The sequence below is a fragment of the Colobus angolensis genome, unplaced genomic scaffold, assembly GCF_000951035.1.
Source record: "Colobus angolensis palliatus isolate OR3802 unplaced genomic scaffold, Cang.pa_1.0 Scaffold163, whole genome shotgun sequence".
In the NCBI taxonomy this organism is placed as follows: Eukaryota; Metazoa; Chordata; class Mammalia; order Primates; family Cercopithecidae; genus Colobus; species Colobus angolensis.
This window is the reverse complement of record NW_012114744.1, coordinates 3,225,326-3,246,432: the sequence shown is the minus strand read 5'-3', so window position 1 is coordinate 3,246,432 and position 21,107 is coordinate 3,225,326. Positions and strand designations below refer to the sequence as shown.

General features: G+C 39.3%; 1 protein-coding gene and 1 pseudogene across 1 annotated transcript in view; one reads left to right on the top strand and one right to left on the bottom strand.

Annotated features, from left to right (window-relative positions):
• Positions 1–379, bottom strand: part of LOC105508554 — a 10,841-nt pseudogene extending 10,462 nt beyond the window's left edge.
• CTTNBP2 (cortactin binding protein 2) overlaps positions 1–21,107 on the top strand; it is a 173,114-nt gene that overhangs the window by 827 nt on the left and 151,180 nt on the right. Inside the window, exon 2 of the mRNA XM_011937380.1 lies at positions 10,701–10,808. Within this exon, the coding sequence (XP_011792770.1) occupies positions 10,746–10,808 (63 nt within the window). The 5' untranslated portion in view covers positions 10,701–10,745. The remainder of the gene's footprint in view (positions 1–10,700; positions 10,809–21,107) is intronic.

The following is a 21,107-nucleotide window of genomic DNA, read 5'->3' as shown; positions in this document are numbered from 1 at the left end:
CGGCTCCGCACCCCCGGGGCGTTCCGTAAGCCCGGGACCCTCCGGTGCCCCTTTCTCGGGGTGCCCACACGGCGGAGGCCGGTGGGAGCGGACCGGCCACCCGGGCTAGGGATCCCTTCTGTCCCTTCTGCGTCCCACAGGAAGCGGCCCCGAGTCGCTCGGTTCTCCCAGCTCCCTGCGTGCGTCCGGTGCTACCCCTATGCCCACTCCCTCCGCTGCGGTCGGTTCTGGCCGGGGGCGAAGGCTGGGACGTGTTTCCTGGCGAATTTGACCCCCCATTGTTCACCTCTCGCTGCGCGCGTGGTTGCGAGCGCGTGTCCCAAGGGTGCCTGGTACCGCTCAGCGGACCCGGGAGAGCAGCTTGGGGGAGGTGGGCCATCGCCCAGCAGGTGTGGGAATGCCCATTGTGTGCATCTGTTCCTGTGCCTTCGGGAGGCCCATTGGGAGAGGGCCGTGTCCTGCTGCGGCGCTGCTGCCGCTGAGGCCAGCGCTTTAGGTCCTAGCAGCCTGCTACCCCATCACTTGGTGGTGGTGATTGGGGTTGGGTGGATGGGTTAGTTCTTCCCAAGGCGATGCCCGGGAGAGGTGGAGGTTCTGCACCTGGTTTCAAGACATTGTTCTTCTCTGGAGTCTAGAAGCTGAATGAGCTACCATTCGACTGGTCCTTCCTTTCACCCCCCTAAATAACCCCGTGTAGAGACTCGCTGGTGGTTTCCAGCCTCTGCCTTGGGGAAAGGCTGGACCCACATTTCCTGGGTAGAAAACGTTCTCAGTGTTGGAGAAGCAGCTTCGCAGGAGCTGCAAGGAGCTGCAGAGAAAGGCAGATCTAGGAGCGCCTCCCACTCTTGGCCCGATCTGGCTGCTCCCGCCGAAGGATCGGGGTGGGATGGAGCGAGCGGGGCGTGGACGCCCCCTCTCTTCCTCTCAAGACCTGAGCAGAGTCCGTGCAGGAGCGGGAGAGGGCAGGGCCGGGCGTAAACAGCCGGGGCCGCTTTAACTTCCTCCCACCCTCTGGAGGTAGGGCTTTCTGGAGAGGGAGAGGAGAAATGTGGAGGAAGGTACTTGGGGTGAGAGGAGCTGAGCCTGGGAAGGGAAGGAGAAACCGAGAGGGGGAGGAGGACTGCTGATTTCCACTTGCAAAACTGGCAAGTTTTGATTTGAACTTTTGGGAAAATTGAGTTTCCATTCTTTGCATAGAAAATGAGAACTTTAAGATTTCAAGCGAAACCTGCCCACTTATGTGAAGCAGCTCCCCGCTGTGGGGCACAGTAAGGAAACTAGCTATTGAGACAAGGCTCTCTGGCAAGTGGAAATGATTTGGTGCCTTCATCCCCAAAAGGTGGGAAGGGGAAGGAAGAGGAAGAAGAAAGAGGGTGTGGGGTGTGTGTGTGTGTGTGTGTGTGTAGGATGTGTGTTTCCTGTTCCCCAGAAAGTTTAAATTTGTTTACTTAATCCACTCAGAATCGGTTTCTATTACCCTCAATATTTTAATCACCTGACAACCCAAACACAAATATCCGGCTGATGGTCTGTAGAGCTGATATATCGTTTTGTTTGGTTAGATCGTAAACAGAACCCAGGTCGCCAGGACGATTTCTGTGTTAACGAGGTCAGTGTTCCCTCTCTTCTGTTTAAAATTTTCAAGTCTGATTTTCACTGCTGATAGTTGGGGATTTGATAATTTCACCCTTGTTAATGGGCAGAGCCATGGAAAATCTGCGAACGTGAACCTTCTTTGCTATTTCCATAGAATCCTTTAGGGTTGCGAGATGCAATAAGGATTCTTCATCTAGTAGTTTAAAAAATAGTAATAATTTCTGACTTTTTACTAAAATTTTGATGATGGCTTCTTATGTAGACTATTGGACATTTTATTTTACTTCCCCAAATAGTTTTGACTTCATAAGGCATGGTTCTCTCATACCAGCCACTTGACCTATAGACTGATTTTAAAGTGAAAGGAAAGCTAGTGTAGAGGAGTGATATGTGCCATCATAATTGCTCCTTAAAAATCAAAGGCGTTTTAATGCACTTTGGGTTCTTGTTGACTGATAACGTAATTTTTATTTTAGTGAACAATTCACTTTGCATTTTGGAGATTTGTTGAATTTCAAATTGGTTTACATATTGTGATTTTTATGTCTACATTTGGCAGTAAGGAGTCAATGGAAGCTCTGAAGCAGTAGGCTATTTTTGAAAGTGAGTGTTTTCAGTAAGCTTTGACTATTTAGATTGTTGCTTAGAAACAAGCTTAATTTATAGTTTTCAGTTTAATATCATTTTTAGTGGAATGATTTAAATTTAGTTTGTGATCCTCATTCTTAGCTGTTTAAATCCTGAAAGCATCCCAAGTTTAAGGCTGGGTAACAGCTACATTATTCAATAGGATCGTATTAATAGTCTTTGCTGTGAACCATGCCGGGAAACCTGGGTTATTTTCAGTGCCCTAGCCAAATGTGATGACTTTTATAGGCCATATTGCTGTTTCTACTCTGAAAATAACTCCTAATGGATAAGGCAGTATGGAAAACGGAAATCTTCATGCTGTTTATTGTCACCAAAGAATTTTGGAGTGAAAGGAAAATGGAGATCTTTGGAGAGCTATATTTGGGAAGCTAACCAACATTCTTGTCATTCTGAGCTTTTCTGGAGCAGCTAATATGCAAAAAGGTATAAGATTTGTTGTCATGGTGACAGTGACAAAGAAAAACTTGGACAATGATTTAAAATACACAACAGTGATGTTAAACAAATTAACAGCTGGCAACTTGAAAGTTTTGTTTTCCAGGTGACAGTATTGCATGTAAATGCACTGAAAAGAACTTTCATAGCCAATGTCACTAAGCGTTTTTTTAAACTAAATTATAGTTATATGGCAGGTATAGAATGTTGAAAGTTTTGTAGCTTAATTTTTAAATAGGAAATAACATAGATTTGACACACATTACTGAACACTTACTGAGATACAGGCATCATGAGTGTCATCTTTGCTGTGCTAAAGTAATACATTCCAGTGATAGAAACAGCCATGTGCCAAGGAATCAAACTGGAGATGATGGTGTCATGAGAGGCACAAATGATTTTGCATTAGAAGTTTGGAGAGAGACAGTCATAGAGAGGGTTTATAGTGGATGGATCTAGAAAATTCCATAGAAGGATGACATTTGAGGTAGGCCTTGAGATTGAAGGAGGATTTGGACCAGCACTGCAGGAAGGAGTGTGTGAATGTGGCCATATCCTAGGGAGACACACGCGAAGGGCTTTCAGCGATGAGCGAAGAGGTTCCCGTTCTGGTCACAGTTATATGGTTCAGAAAAATAGCTTGGAAGTTGAGGAAATTGACTGGAATCTTTTTCCAAAGATGAGAATATAACTGTTTCCAGTGTCCTGCATTTCACTCTTTTTTCTTCTTCTTCTTAAATAATAGGTTGTGGATTTCTGTTTGCGCCAGTTTTTGGACTTTATTATTATTGTCGTTGCTGTCTTTGTTATTGTATTTCTCACAGGAACAATTTTGTTTAGAGAACAATTGTCCTCAGTGATTGAATCCATGCCTAGGCTAGATTGCCAGTTGGTTCTATCCTTGTGTGTTTCACATGACTTTATGAGGTGAGAAAACGTTTCACAGCCTTGGTACTTAGACATTTACAAATATCTGCTGTTGATCATGTGGGCAGCAAGGCTGTGGCTGGGAGAGAGCAGCCTCCACCTCCTCCGAGGAGAGTTGTGTGAAGCTTGTAAAGGAAAGCAAAGGTGCTTAGCACAATGCCAGGCACATGGTAAGTGTTCCACAAATATTCATTGAATGAAGAAAACGAAAGGAAGCTCACCAAGAAGTTGTGTCATAAAACTTAATGTTGGGTGGCTAATTGGAAAACTCACTTTGTGTGTTACCAGCTAGCTTATAGTGAAACTATTGGCCTGTGACTTGCAATAATTAACATTACAGACATTATGGATCTTGATCCAAAAAGATGACCCTAATTCTTATTTTTAAAAATTTTAATCTTAATACTGCCCCTTTCCAAGCTGCTTTTCTTAATGACTTCTTAGATTCTTTATAGAGGTTTTTTAAAAGTTTAATTTCCAACACTATTAGTTTTCTCTTTGGATTCTCTCTTTTCAAAATGATGATTGAGGCTGCACCCCTGCCATCCTGCATCCTTCCAATAATAGAGTCAAGGCCGCATCACCCATTGGGGTGTGGAGGAGAGGATGATTGATAGGGGATTAAGAGAAATGTGGGGAAGTTTGGAAACAGGAAGAGGTAATAAAAGGAAAGCTTGGGCAGGAAAAAGGAGGTTAGGCAAGGCTTTAGAATACTCTGCAATTGCACAGAAATGTGGAACTGGAATTTCAACATTGAATATGCCTAGGAAGGATGGAGCAGTATCCCCCAACTCCATTTACTTTGCCACCGAAGCCCGTCTGAGTATTGCTTTAGAAGGATACTTTATTTGAACACACTCGATTACGTTATTCTCTGTTGGTGCTCCTTTGCAAATCTTGTATAACGTGGAAGAAGAGATTTGTCTTTTCTCTTGGTAGTTAGATAAGGAATCAGAGGACAGGTACAAGAGAGGATGATGATATCGATATTGAAGGATTTTTAAAATTTTAATGTTTTAAATAACTTACACAAATAGCGAGATCATATTGTTAATGCTGTGTACAGTATGATGCCTTCCATATAGAAATCCTGATTTTAGAGTGGGGGGAGATACTCTGTTTAAATAAATTGTTAGTAACCAACTAATACGTTGGAGATCAGTTTAAAAGGTTATAGTAAATGTAGTGTAGTCAAGGTAACATTGCCATAGGAGTGGATACTTGTTTGCAAATGATTTGGTTTTGACATTTTTATATTTCATTGAAAAGACAAGATGGTTCCAAGGGCCTGCCTCTTCATTTGGCCCAGCCTCTTCATTTGAAAATCAGCCTGCAGACATTTGCCACCTACAGATAATCAAGACTATTCTTTAAAGCATTGTAAGCTTCTTAAAGGATGGTTATTACATCTGAATGTCTGCTTGCCCGTGGAGCTGATCCATGTCCCATGTCGGGCTGATGTAACATCAAAAACTGAGTTAGAGTGAAAATAGATGTTTGTATTATTTGAGATATCGTCCTTTATTTTCCCCAAAGGAGGACATAGAGACTGCAGAGAGATCTGAAAAGAGGAAAAAGGAGGTAGCTGGGCTTAATTATCAGAGGCTGTCACCCCTGACTGAGCTACTTTTCTGCCATTCTTTCCAGCTTTCTCTTAGCTAAAATTAGTTACATCCATTACCAGGTTTCCTTCCTGACATTGTTTCCTTGTCAGTATTACCGCCTTTCAATACATTGAATTTCTTGTCTTGCATGAAAGACCCCAGACAGTGTGGTTGATTTGAGGTGCATGACCTTGGAGAGCTGACACCAAATAGACCCCATGTTCTCTGTGCTATATGTTGTTTTAAAGCAGAACGTCAAGCAGCTTCCCTAGTTTAGGTTACTCTAGATGATTTTTGAAACACTGAGTGAATGATCTAATCCAGTTACTTAGTTGCACCTAGACTGGGCTGAAACATTGTATCTTAGTAAGATGGATGTACCTGAGACATCCTTTGCACACTTTCTGTTTTCATACTGTGTGCAGTAGACATTTTATACCCAAAGTGTATATGGTGGGTAGGGAGAGGGGGAGCACGTTGGATAAAATAAGTGAAGAAGTAATATTCTTACTGTCCTGACACATCTAGTAGGGGTGAGAAAATAGAGTTAATAGAGATAATAAGTTTACTATGAGGAAATGCACAAGGCTGGGCATGATTAATTGCCAAGTGAATAGAACAGATTTAAGACTGAATGGAGAGAACAAGAGATTTCTGGAGTCTGGAAAGGCATTCAAAAGTGGGGTTTGAGCTGTGTGCTGAAGAAAGATAGTACCCAGATGAATCAGAGGAGAATCCATTCTCTTAGGAAGAGCAGCATCAGAAGTAGGTAACCCCATCACAAAAATTCTTTCCTCCTCGAAGAGAAAGAAACCAGGAAGATAATCTCAAGGCAAGAAGTAACTTCAGAGATTTGAAAAGAGTTTAAGATCTTGAGAAGTATGTACTTTTCTTCGTGAAAACCCTTATAATTAGCTGAATTCTTAACATAGTGCATGTTCTTAGGTACCTAGAGAGGTGGATTTAATTTTTTGCATGTTGGTGATACAGCCTTTGCATTGTGATGGTGGACTTTCAAGATGATTTCATTGCTTTTACTTCTTGATAGCCCTTATTCATCCCCAAAGCATAAAGCTTGCTTACATAGAAAGTTCTAAATGCATTATTAATTATTAGCATGCACTATTAAACTAGGAGGAAAATACATTTCTGTAACTTCTGAGCAAAGAGGCAAAATCAGTTTTCCTCAAGTACCTCACAAAGGCTTTTAGACTCAGGAAATGACCTAAATAAATTTCCTCAGTCCAGTAATCCAGTTACCCTGATGGTACATGAAATCAGGACATTTAGGGGCTGGAGGAGATTTAAGAGATCACTTACTCCAGCATCCTTATTTTTACTGATGGAAAACCTGAGATTCAAACAGATGAAGTGATTTGCCCTACTTTGCTGATTGTTTCCTACCACATCACTCATCACCCCACCTTCCAGTCTGCCTGCTTTCTCCTATGTAAAGCTTACTGATGGAAAATAGGCACAACCTGCTGGATATTAAACTGAAGGAGAGGCTCTTGGTGTGGCTGGGAAGAGCCAGATAAAGTGTCTGAGTTTGTGTTTAGTTACCAACATATCCCCCAGCAACCCTGATAGGACGGATGTATTTGAGGAAAGGTCTGAGGGGTGTCTCTGCCACTGTGGCTCATAATGTCTCCTGAAGGCATTCTGATAACCAATCAATGTTGGTTGGTTCCACTAACTCTGAAACGATATGGGTAAGACTTTTTTTTTTTTTTTTTTTTGAGGCGGAGTCTCGCTCTGTCACCCGGACTGGAGTGCAGTGGCCGGATCTCAGCTCACTGCGAGCTCCGCCTCCCGGGTTAACGCCCTTCTCCTGCCTCAGCCTCCCGTGTAGCTGGGACTACAGGCGCCTGCCACCTCGCCTGGCTAGTTTTTGTATTTTTTTAGTAGAGACAGGGTTTCACTGCGTTAGCCAGGATGGTCTCGATCTCCTGACCTCGTGATCCGCCCGTCTCGACCTCCCAAAGTGCTGGGATTACAGGCTTGAGCCACCGCGCCCGGCCTCAATGCAGTCTTTTATAAACATATGACTTAAAATAATTCGTTTGGCTCTTAAACCAAGAAACTTTAATATTTTTTCTATATCTAAGTACTTTTGTACCATATGCATCTAAGATTAATGCCACTTCGTTCATATATATATATATATTCTAACAAAAATATAGTTTTTTTGTTAGAATTTTTGCTTCTGGGGTTATTTTTCTAAAAATACTAAAGTGCTTTATATTTATTTATAAAATACTTGGAGTCTTAAGATCTCCAGCATCTTTTCATGCACAGTACTTTTTTTTTTTTACCCTGTTTTGCCAGAATAGAGTGGAAATGAAAGGTGTTGACAATTTGAAAATATTATTATAATATTTGCACTATGGAAGGTCAGGAATTAGTAGAGAAATTTTACTATGACTAGTAGCAGAGAAATGGGGGTGGAGACAGAGAGAAGAAAGACAAGCAGACAGATGCACTGTATGTTTCAACAGTACATCACTTCATATGTTGTGATGGGAGACAGATTTATTTTTTAACATTCTGTGTGACATAATCTATGGTTTAGCAAGAACCCTTGTACCAATATTTTTTATTTTAATGAATTTCCCTCTTTATTGATGGTAGTATATAGAAAAACAGAAGTTTTGGCTGTAGGTCACATGTGTTGCTGCTGCTCATGGAAGCAGGGCAGGCTCTCCTGACTCTAATATGAATCAGGATCTTGGCAATGTCTTTCATAATGTATTAGTTTTTAAAATGGAGCACTTTGCTTATAAAGCTTTGGAGAAGCAGGACAATAAAATATACAATTAATTAAAATCTTTAGAGCAACCAGCAGCATCATTAATAAAACATTACCCTCTAAAGCACATAAGAATTGCAGCTTACTCTCCCATCTCAGTGGGAAAAACCAGGATAAAAGAGCCTGTCTTTCATCATAGCCAATAAACTGAGTTTATTGGACTTGGGCTGGTAGATTTTCAAAGAAATAGGCACCTGGCCAATACCCTACTCCTCTCTACATGAAACATCTGGGTTAATAATAACAATCGCCTGCCTTCATTTGGCACTTACTTCATTGATATGTTCTTGTTTAATCCTCACGAGAATGCAGGGTAGACGTTAGGATTTTCATTATACAGATGAGAAAACAGAGGATGGCATGAGTTATAGAAGTGCTCCTCAGCATGTAGTCTGTGGACCAGCAACATCTGCAGGAGCCTGTTAGAAGGGCAGATTCACAGCCCCACCTCAGACTCACTGAATCACAATTTCCAGGGGTGGAGAACCACAGCCTGTTTTTTCACAAGGTCTTAAGGTGATTCTTATGCATGCCAAAGTTTGAGAACAATTGGTTTATAAGACTTTATGGACACTACTGTGTAATGGGAGCAGAAATTGGGACTTGGTACATTGGATTTTACTATTCATAGGTAGCATCTCTAAGAAATCTTTGAAGTAGGAATCCCTGAGGACTATACATGATTTATGCTTGCTATAGGTTTTCCTTTTCTCTTTATCCTTAGCCCTTGTCTTTCCAAATAACTTCTCTGTCTAGTGTGTATACAAAAAGAAATAATTTTAAGAGAGAGATCGTTTTAAAATCTTTCTTGAGAGAACTCCCTAGCTCTAGTCTCTTTCCCCTTTGTACTATCATATCTCTTTCCAGAAGATTCTTTTGAAACTTAAATGTTACCATTGCTGGTCATGCCTGTTTGAAAGCCTCTGAAATCATTTATTGTCTTTGCTATGTATACTTTTGTGTCTTCACAGAAATAGCCCAGTGTTCATGTTGGCTGATTGATAGGATGGTACCATTTTTATCTCATCTCAAAGAGCTTATTCTAGAATGTTGGTGCCATGCTGGTAAAGTGTGAAGATAAGTCATGGCATTTGATCATATATCCTCGTTTTACCATTTACTGGTTGCATGCTCTGCATATATTATCTGACTTTTCTGAGTTTCAGTTTTAAAAATGGAGATGGCAATATGGTGTAAATTAGAGTCAATTCTTTGAGAATACTTTGTAAGCCATTGGGTGCTATGCAAGTGTGAAGTAATATTCTGGCATGTTTTGAACAATGGCTTCTGAGGGTGAGTGTACAGACAGATTTGGGGATAAATGTTGTGTTACCCTTCTCTATGATGGTGACTGGGCTTGTCAAATGAGTCTGTGTACAGAAGGGAGGAGCAGAGTGTGCCTAGTGGAAGGAGCTCAGGCTTTGGATTCACCCAGGCTGACTGTGAACTCACTCTCAGCTTTGTCTCTAAAATGAATGCCGGAGAACCTACTTGTAAAAGTTGCTGTGAGGAAGGAGGTTGGAGAGGAAGACAAAAGAATCGAGAGTCAGTGGTATATCTATGGGATTTAAAGCCTTAAGAGGTTGGATGCAGTCGCTCAGGGAAGAAATCGACAAGAGAAGACAAAAGGGCTGGAAGAACCTTGTGTGAGAAATTATGACCCCCTCCCTTTCCCCCAACTCCCCCCCACACACGCCTAGGGCCCTGGTGCTGACTTCATGCTGTAGCCAGATCCCTGGAAGGCTCACTTATTCCAGTCTCAGCTCCCTCCCAGGCCTGCCAAGAAGCTACAGAAGCATTCATAAGAAGGCACTTTGATAACCAAACAGCAGGGGTTCCAAACTCACCGGACTTTGGCCACCCAGATGACCACATATGAGTGGCAGTCCTGGTTTCTTAAAAGTGCATGGGCGTGTACTGTGTATGTGTGTGTGTATGTGTTGGTGGGGGGAGGGTTGGCAACATGAGGAATGTGTTCCTTCTAAAGGGGCAGCTACTTCCTGGCTCTGTGGATTATTGCCCTGAGGAAATATGAATCTGGAGTTACCCAGTCATCTGACATTTGAAGACAAGCCAGGGATCTGGATTTTTTGGTGACATCTTAAGATTTTTTAAATGTTGGCTAAATGAAAAACAACGATGACGACGACAAACCCACTTTGTGACCCAAGTAACACACATCTGTGGGCCAGATTTGGCTGCCAGCTGGTGGCCTCTGCTGCAGGGTGTATAAACATGACCTATTATTATTGGATGTTCTGGAATTTATAAAAACCTCCCAGGAGCCTTTTTGTTGGGGCCCTTCTAGGAATATATCCATGCTTTCTTTGCTTCTCTTGAAACTCCCCGACTCCCCCAAGATATACCAGACCTATTTTGCTTCAGACTCCAGGGACTTTAAATTTGTGCTGTGTAATTTGGAGAGATTTTGAGTCTGGGTGTGCAGGCAGGCTGGGGAACTATAGCTCCTTGGAGAGGAGAGTTGAGAGACTGGCGTTATAGTTTTTACCTCTCCTCCTAGAAGGTCAGGGCATAGATTGTCTGCTGCAAATAGTACCCCAGTGCCTCTTGGATCTGCTGAGCCACTGGGATAAAAATGATCCATTGCATACCCTTAGGATGTGTGTGTCTTCCTTAGGAAAAGATTTTTCATTGCCTTGTTTTTTTATGTGTTACAGAAAAAAGAGTTTGATGTGGATACTCTCAGTAAATCCGAGCTGCGGATGCTCCTCAGCGTGATGGAAGGGGAGCTGGAGGCCAGAGACCTCGTCATCGAGGCCCTGCGGGTAAGAGCGACACAGGACTGGGTCTCCATGCTGGGTCATTTGCTTTTTGCAAAGAGCCATTGGCAAACCTTCTTTTTCTCAATTTTTGAATCAAATAGATATAAAATGTTACATCGGGTCAAAATATGCTCTTCACTAACCCAAACCTTTATAAGCCCAAACAAACACTGAAGTCAGATGGTCATTGAAATGCTGGGAGCTGAGAGTAGACTGTTTAATGTGGGAAACTTGAGGAATCAGCTGTACTCATTCAGAAATCCTTTTATGTTTCGCATGTTTATTTGGTTAGAAACACGCATTTTCAGAAAATTGCTGATTTGGTATCCTGCATGTATGTGAGGGCAGTGAGGAAAAGTTGAGGTTTATAAAAATTATTGCTGGCAATATAAATTTTTTCTTCCTATAAAAATTATTATTTTATTTTTAGAAACTCATGAGTTAAAAAGTAAATGTTTATCCATACCTTCAAAGTGTTAATTTTTTCGAACTTTCAGTAATGTTGAAATATTTCTGTAATTGCTTACAAAGAATTGATTACTTAAATGTCTCAATAAAATTTTCTCTTTGAAAAAACAATGGTTATTAGACTTTCTTGATGCAGTTTTCCAATTGAATGTTCTGGATCTTGCGTTTGTTTTGGTATGTAGATCAAACATAATTTGGTGCTTGTTTTTGTCCCTCTTTTCTGTTTAATAGTTTGTATGTAATTAGTTATCTTTTTGGCTCTTGGCCATTTGACCAAGAAGGCTATATTTATTAAGTATGGGTTTATCTTATTTCACCAGGGAATTGTTTCCCCAAACATTGTCTTGGGAAGTTTAATTTAATGTACATATGAAAATCTGTGGAATGTTAACACATTGTTGCCTGTGACGGGAGCTTATATGGTAGAGGAGGGAGGTGGTAGTGCTGGATGGTCAGACATCATAATGGAGAAGGTGGACATGGGGAGAACTCAGTTGTGTGGGAAGAAGAGATAGCTCCTGAAGTCATGTCTTAAATGTATTTTCATAAACCAGAAGTTGGCATAGCAGATGTAATGATTATCCCTCAATTTGATTGCAGGAACAAATTGCCACAGAAAAATGGTAGGATAGTTACACTGTCAGCAAGCCAATATTGAGTTGAAGGTGTTGCCTTTTGAATGACAAGTTCTGCTAAGCAGACATTTGCAGTTTGGTTATGTTCATCCTGTTCCACATTTAGAACATCTGTATTACTGGCAGATGTATATTGTCCTGAATGAAATTTTTAGGAGAGATGCTGAGGCAGCATATAACTAACATATGTGCCCCTTAGCCCAAGGACAGAACAAGGGCACAGTCAGCTGCTGAGGCCAGTAGTATAGCCTCTTGTGGTCGGATAGAAGTGAAGGGCTCCAACTGTGCCTTAGATAATTTTTTTTTTTTTTGTCCTGTGTTAACCTGTGAAAGGCATCAGCACTATGGAATTCCCCACTAACATCAATGTTTGAACGTTTAATGAAGTCGGTGTTTTATGTATCACCTTAGCAACCACATGTATTTCTCTTTTTAATTTAATTGCAATACTTTGAAATGTTGAAATGTAATAGTAGAGGTAAAAGCTTGCTAATAATCAGCACTTGCCAAGTGGACATTTTTCATAGAATCAAGGAATGTTAGAATTACGAGGAGCCTTAGATGATGTCGTAGGTCAGTGTTTTGCCTATCAGATGTGATGTCTCCTGTTCATAAAATATTTTATCACCTTCTTACTATCCTGCAATGAAATTTGTGGAGAAGTTGCATGTATAAGTAGGTTCTGTTAAAACCAATACAAAGATAACAGGAAAATAGTTCAAATAAAATATGCTATGCTCAATATATAAATGCTCAGACGTGACTGTACTGAAAGACATGATAAAACAAACACGTGGCTATCTGAACCTATTCATGGCATTGACATGAATATAATAGTTGCAAAAGAATCCTGATCCCATCCTGCTATGTTGTTTACTCTGAGTCAGCAGATTTGTGGTGAGAGAGGTGATTTTCTGAAATGGTGAATGACTTAGTAAAGTGGCAAACAAAAGTACACACATACACAGGAGTTGAATCCCTGGAAAATTCAGTTTGTTAAAAATTAAATTGACTTGTTTAATAAGTAGAAAAGAGTTACTCTCTAAACTGGTCATCTAGAAGGTTCAAGTGAAAGGAATGAACAGAGAAATATTTGAATGTGACAGAGAACATGGCACAGTTCCTGGATGTGTGGAAAGGAACCACATCTTTGCCCTGCCTCCCCTAAGTGCCCATCACTGTGAAAATAAAAAATGCTAGTCTGTTTCCAAAACACATCCTAGGGTACTGCTCCTGTGGAGAACCACTGGCCAAGACCAGTCTCCTTTGCGTATAGATAAAATCAAACAAAAAAGCCTGGAGACTTCTGACTTATCGAAGGCCACAGATATGGCATGCGTAAGAGCTTCCAGTTCATTTTCACACAGCCTCCCATGTGGAACTCGGTGTATATGGAGATTCTTAAAGCTTTTTTGGTTTAAAATTCAGAATTGTGATTTCTTTATTTGGATGATTGTTTTTTTTTACAATAGGTAATAAGGTCGTCTTCACATACCTGTGGTAGCCATCATAGACTCACTGTGGTGATTTACTGATTGAATGTTCCCTGGGACATTCACGGTGCTAGTGTGTCATCTGTTTGCCTTTTCCTGTAGTGGTGGAATGTAGCTGAGTGACTAATGCCCCAGAAAGAAATTTGGAAGGAGAGAGGCTGTGAAACTGTCATTTTAATTTTGTTTTACATTATGAGATCAATTTATTCCTAAATCAAGAATCAAAATCTCCTCACTCGGTAATCAGTGTGCTGCTATTCAACTGTGAAGGGAAGTGCATCTTGGTTTTTTTTTTCAGCCAAAATTAATATTCCTCTGAAAATAGTAAATAGTTTTGAATTTAATGTATAAATTATAAAGATACCTAATTTGTACACTGAACTTTATTACATTTAGAAATGATTTTGTTGTGAGATGTTCAAATTCTTTAGAATTTTAAATATTTAAACATATATTTCAGATGAAGCTATTTTACTTTTTAAATTATTCTATCTTGATGCTTTGATTTCAAGTTATTAAAAATTGCATACATCATTGAATTAATGGCAACGGACTTTTCAAAACAATCCATAAATATACTTTGGAATGGGGAAGATGTTAAGAGATTGCAATATATATCTTGGTACCTTTGCTATTTTCATATATTTAAGGTATAGATACTTCCTAGTATAAAAAGTCCATGACAGTATTGAAGACATTAATTTTTAAAAAGAGCGATATTGATGGAAAAATCTGAATTGCATAAAGCTGATTAACTGAAGTATATTTTAATTGATTCTCATGGGAAATATTTAGTTTGTCAACAATTCCTCCATATTCACATAGAGTAGGAATAAATCTTTGAACAAATAGATACATTCAGATAAAGCCCAAAGAAAAATACTTTGTAGTTCAATAAAGAATGTGCCCAAAGAGAAGCAGCCGCATTTTCTGAATACCAAGATAGGCACAGAAGCTTTTGAATTAAATTTAATTGACTGTTCAAAATCTGAGTACACAATTCGTACAGAAATCTGTGATTCAAGTTTAATTGTTTACTTTGTGGAGTCTTCTGGCCTTTGCTTCTTTTTTCCTCTTGCTATTGGCATTCTTACAGGTATCTTAGTCAAAGAGAGACAAGTCAACATGATGAAAGTGCTATAACTATAAAATTTTAAAAGTCAAAATTACATGCTTAAGTCTACATTTTACAGGGCCCAGCCTGCTATCATTAGTATGAGTTTACATAAATATCATTTAAACAATGAATTCCTTTGGCAATTATCTTCAGATTTTTTCTGTGCCTTTTTCCTTTTAGATTGGATAACTGAGATTGACCATAATAAACCCATGGCAATTCTTCCTCCTAATCTTCATATAAAGTAACTATATAATCTAGACATTCAATTATTATTTGCATTGTCATGTTTAAAAATTATCCAGTTTAACATTTCTTCAGATAGAATGCATTTATCACCCCAGTAACACAGGACGCTATCAGTTATAGAATTGCCTTGTACAAGTGGCTGTAAGAAAGAGACTCAACATACAGTAGATTAAATAAGTTCATTTCTCTCACATAACAATCTGGAGGTGAGTGATCCCAGCTGGAGAGTCAGCTCCATGCCAAGTGGTCATTCAACAACCCAGGTTATTTTTGTTTTACTACTCTTCTTAGGGAGTTAACCTCATCAGCATGCTTGAAACAGGATCAGTGCCAGCTCCACATCCCAATATATGGTAAGGGGGAAAGATGGGGAATGAAGGGCAAGCATTTCCTCAAGTATGGTCTTTCTTCTGCAGAGTACACACAGTGTATCAGTGAGGCCTTTCATAGACATGCAACTTTTCCTAGTTGCATAGGAGCCTGGAAAATGGCCATGGCTAGCTGGCTACACTGTAGTACTATGGAAGAAGGGAGGACTTGGGAAAACATTAACAACCTGCCGAAGTCTAAGAGGGAGGGGTCCTATCTTGATTTCAATATTATCTTTCAAAATATCCTGGGCTAAGATATTGGAAGATAGATCTTTCCCTCCTTCCTTCCTTCCTCAATAAAGATTTGATGAGTACCTACTATGTAGCAGGCATAAAAATAAACTTTGAAGTACATATAAGTGAAGATGTATTATGCCAAAATTGTAGCTGTTTAGAAAATTGTATTTCTTGACTTTATGTATTTAAAATTAATGTTCTGTGTAATGCCATCTAGGCCTAAGTTTTACTTTTCTCAGACCGTGACTCAGTTTATTGAGTTTGTCTAGAATGATCTTCCTTTTCAAAAACTTGGCTGTTCATGGGGTTCAAAATTAAAAATAAAATTTAAAGCTCTAAAGTAATTTTGCTTTAAAGCAGATTTTCTCAACCTCAGCACTGTTGATATTTGGGACCATTTTGTTTTTTGCTGTTTGTGGGGAGCTGTCCTGTACATGTAAGATATTTAGCGACATCCTTGGTCTCTACCCACTAGATGCCAGTAGCAACTCTTCAGCTGTGACAACAAGGTCTCTCCATGGGGGACCACACTGCTGCTGCTTGGGAAATGCTGCTTTAAGGAGGTAATACTAGTCAAGGAAGGACTATTTTTAAAACTGATTTTGCTAAAATTGGCCAGGCACGGCAGCTCACACCTATGCTCCCAGCACTTTGGGAGGCTGAGGCAGGCAGATCACTTGAGGTCAGGAGTTCAAGACCAGCCTGGCCAATGTGGTGAAACTCTGTCTCTACTAAAAATGCAAAAATTAGCCAGGCTTGGTGGCAGGCAAGTTTGGGATGAGGTCCCTGTATTTATGCCTATTAATGCAAACAGTCCACCTGCGACGATACCTTGTTGACCCCCATCCTCTCTATAGAACTGAGCCCACCCACATGCAACAGTGAGCCCTTGCCTTGGGACAGGCAGATTTAATTTGCCAGTGATTATAAGATGTATCTCAGGCTGGGCTCGGTGGCTCAGGCCTGCAATCCCAGCACTTTGGGGAGCTGAAGCAGGTGGATCACTTGAGGTCAGGAGTTCAAGACCAGCCTGGTCAACATGGTAAAACCCTATCTGTACTAAAAGTACAAAAATTAGCCAGGTGTGGTGGTACACACCTGTAATCCCAGTTACTTGAGAGGCCGAGGCAGGAGAATTGCCTGAACCCAGGAGGCAGAGGTTGCAGTGAGCCAAGATCAAGCCACTGCACTCCAGCCTGGGTGACAGAACGAGACCCCATCTCAAAAAAAGAAAAAGAAAAAGAAAAACAGAAGAATCTCTTTTTGCTAAAAATAAATGTAAAAACTCTATTCAAATATGCTGCATAATGATACAATGATTTTCTTGGAAAAGTATACCTTTAAACTAAAAGTATTCTGAAAATGCCCATTTTAACAACTTCAGGACACTTTCAAAATGTATTACATATTTTACTATTTAAAATTGAATTACAGTTTCGTATGCAGAAATTAAATACCTTATTTTTCAAATTAAAAAGCCTTTATAGTTGTATGGTTCAGTGCTAGAATCTTGACATAGAACAAAGACAATCACTTTAAATAAAATAATGGTTCCACTCTAGTTTTAAAAACAGCTACAGAGTATGCTACAGAGTATTGTGAATGTTTTCCTCACATGACCTGTCTGCTAAATCCTGATAAAAGAATAACAATCTGGCTTTTTATTGGTTTCAGCTAAGTAAAACATGCAGTCTTTTGTATTTCAAAATTCTCTGTGAATGCAGGCATTTGATAGACCAAAACATACCCTTTTTGTGCTGTTCATTATAATTAATGAATTAATTTGCTGAGCAGAGCTGAATTTATGAAAACATAAATTAATTTAAGTTTCCTTTCCTGTCTGTTGAGATAACGCTTTTGTGCCATGCTAGAGAAAGGAAGAAGGGTGTTGACCAGATTTCGTGTTGTTCCTGCTAGCAAGTCAGTTTTCAGAAAGAAGAAATAGCTGATGAATTTTAAGTAGCATTGTATTTGTTCCAGCAGGACAAACACTGAAATGAGCAACTTTGATTCTTTACTTCTGGTCAGTTTTTTCTCTGATAAACATTTACCATTACTAAAAAACAAACAAAATATAGAATACCATGCAAAACGTTGCTTTTCCATATATTAGAAAATTTAGGTGATGAGGTTGTGAAAGCAAAATATTTATGATCACCATTTCTAGCCCATATAATAAGCAACTGAAGTAACTGTGTAGCATCTGCCTGCTGATTATTAATAAGTTATCAAGATATATGTAAGGAGAACAAACTACAGATGAGGCTTTTCCCAGATCAGTCTCCCACATACCATTTGATCTGTTCTGGTGCAGGATAGAATCAGGGTTACAAATAGGATGGAACAAGGAATATATTTTTGTACACTTCGAACATGATCACAATTGTGGGGACTGTCAGTCTGATTAACAGTTCATTTTTAGAATTCCATGTGATCTGAAAATACAAGGTATTCCTTTGAGGCATTCTGATTACATTTTAGCCACCTCATCCTGACACTTGGTGGCTAAGCTACAAGTCATGGGTTTTTGCAGAAATTTCTTTTGCCACCTTTATGATGAATTCTATGTTTTGATTATAAGAGGGAACAAAGGTCTGAAGCAGTATGCTCATACAGTATGCAGCATGGTCTTTATTATGTAAATTTTTGAATTTTGTGTGGCATTATTTTCAACTTTGCATAAATAATTCTGTTTGCAACCACCTCTTCACAACCAGTTAAAAGTAAACAAAAAAATGAAAAAAGAAGAGGGTGGTTTTATCATTTTGAACTAAAACAATGTCTTTTCTACAGCCACCTTCATCCATCCCATGATGGTAGGTTAGGCAGTAAACAAGCCAAAATCAAGAAAAGGATAATTCCATTTGGCTCATGCTTTGCAGGAATCCTGAGGTTAACTGCTGTTTACAACAAGCTAGAGTTTTAGCAGGGGATGGAGATGGAATGGGGCTTAATATTGTTGGGTTTTGGTTATATATCAGGCACTTCATAGGCATTATTTCTTATCCCTATGAAATCTCTTGAGATCAGTGGTAGTACTCCTACTTTAGGAACAGAGAAAGTAAAGCTAATAGGATATTTGCCATTTTCTGTCTGACTCCTAACCTTAGCCCTCATCATGTCTCTCCCCCAAAGGCAACATTAATGAAACTAAGCATTCTCTTAGAGCTGAAAGTTGTCATTTATGGATTCTTTACTTTAATTGCTATGAAGTCTCAGACCATTTCTACACACCTGTAATCAATTGTAAATTTCAAAAGCTGCACAGAAATTGAAGCTACAAAGAAATTGTTAGTCTTGTATGTTTAATCATTCATTTGCTCTTCCCTTGCGATTGAGCACAGGTAATTATAAACAGAAGTAAAGCCTAGAAGATTTCTAAGATCCTTTTGAATGGCCAGAATGATAATGTAGAAGAACATCATTGTTTTTTATTGTGTCCTTATTAATTATCATACTAAAAGCTTGTACTTTTCTGTAATTGGGACATGATTCTGTCATCCTCTGGATGACAGGGAACATGCTGGTGCATGTGAGAATGCTACCTGACCTGAGTTTAGGCAAGTGATGGAGATTTCTGAAATACACGAGGACACAATTACTAAGGAACTGCTCTTTCCACCCTGACCATCTTTGCATATTTTAGTCATTAAGTCTGTCTCTTTTAGTTGCATTTTGTACATCTTTTAGTTTTTCATATTTGATCTTTTTTTTTTTTTTTTTTTTTTTGTTTCGTATCTTCAAAACATCAGCAGGTAGTAAATTGAGTCCTTAAGTAGAAATTTGGTTTGGTTTCCATGAAAGGCTGTTGTATGGATTTCCTTGATATTATAAAATTCTTTATTCTTTCCAATCAATAAAAGTTGAAGTGAATTTGTGAGGGTAGATTATGTAAGGCAGGGTCGTGATAGAGGCACTACCTAGGAAGAGTTCAGTATTTTAAGTAATTGATATATTAAAATGCAGATGTGTCATTGGCCTTGTTAGAGAGTTCAGGTTTCCTTTCATGAAGTCTGAATCAACAGAATCTAGTTTTAGATTAGATTATTTAAGACAACTTTTAAGTAATCCCTACAATTTAACTTAAGAGTTGATGATTTTCTATTGCTGAGTCTCTTTCTGTGAGTGCCTGGGAATACGTTTTTCATAAAAAGTCTCAAAAGTGTATTGGGCTTCCTTCTGGAGTTTCTTGACAAAATAATGAGACTTGACTGGTGTAACTGAGAAGCAACCTTCCATCATGTCTGCTTGGCTCCATCAGAGGTTCCATGTGTTTTTGTGCCTGTATGGGAATGGTAACAAGTTGTAAGTTTGGTTTGGTGGACTGTAGGTAGGACAACTAATGGAAGAGCTTTAGAAACTCTTTAATAGATATTGTGAATATGTTAAACTCTTAATAAGTTTAGATTTCAGACAGTTGACAGTTGAGATTCACTGTAGGCTCTGAGGTAGGAAACAGATGTGATAAAAACAATGTTTAAGGGAGATTATGTTAGCCACTTTTGGAAATAGATTGACAGTAAAAGGGAAAGAAGGAATCTGAGGAAGCAATTACAGTTGACGTTAATTAAAGTATGGTTCCATGAAGCTCTGAATTCTGGGTGATGGCTCTAAATGTAGGTAATTTGTTGTGTGTGTGGGGGGGGAGGGGTATAACAGGACTTGAATAGACAGGAGAGATTGGAAATAAAATTATCTCCTCCAGCGTGAGTGCATTATTTTCCTTTATTTCCTCTCTTCTTTTTCTTTTCTTTCTCTGTTTTATTTTCTTTTTTTCTTAAATAGAGACAGGGTCTTGCTATGTTGCTCAACCTGGACTCAAACTCCTGGGCTCTTTAAGAGCTCCACTTACCTCAGCCTCCCAAGTAACTGGGACTACAGGTGTGTACCACCATGCCAAGCTTTAGAGTGCATTATTTTCTAACTGGTGTCAGCAAATAGTTGTTCCTAATGCAATTTCTGTGTTAAAGTAGAAACTTTGTTTTTTAAGGACATTGTGTCTGTACTCCATGTGAATTCATGCTCAATTAAATCAGGCATTTGTTCTAGTTCTTCCAATGGCCTTTTTAGTGCTTAGCTGTTCAACATTCACCTAGTAAATATTTTCTCAGTGTATATTTATCATATCAGGTGTTGCACTGGGAAGAGAGTGTACACTAAGTAGTCCTGATACGTCTAAAATTTATTGTCTAGTAAAGAACACTAACCATAATAAGTTCCATTTGTGATAAGTGCGACAATGGAAAAGTACTGGGCTGTTAAGATTATGTACCATGACTGATGTGGTATTTTTCTCAGACCCACTGTGGAGAGGTGTGTAATAATAGGGCCAAGGTAAGAATACAAAATATTTGCAAAATATTAATATTTATAATATATCTAATAAAATAAAAATAACCATGTTTCTCTTGTTTGGTCCCCACCTACTTAGGTTTCCCTGGATTTTGTGCAACTCCCTCAAAGTTGTTTTATTTTGTGCAGCTGCTTTGCCATGTCTCTTTTTGATCTCTCCTTATATGCAGATGGTGGCCTCATGAATTTCTTGCTTTTCAAAGTGACTATTAGTCTCTCCTATTTACCTGTCATTCTTTGTTTACTTGAAATTACAAAGCAGTATGACTATTTTGTACCAATGACTGTAGAGGTGGTTTGTTTGTTTGTTTTGTTTTGTTTTGCTTTAAGAAGGGGTCTCTGTCAACCAGGCTGGAGTACAATGGCACGACCATAGCACA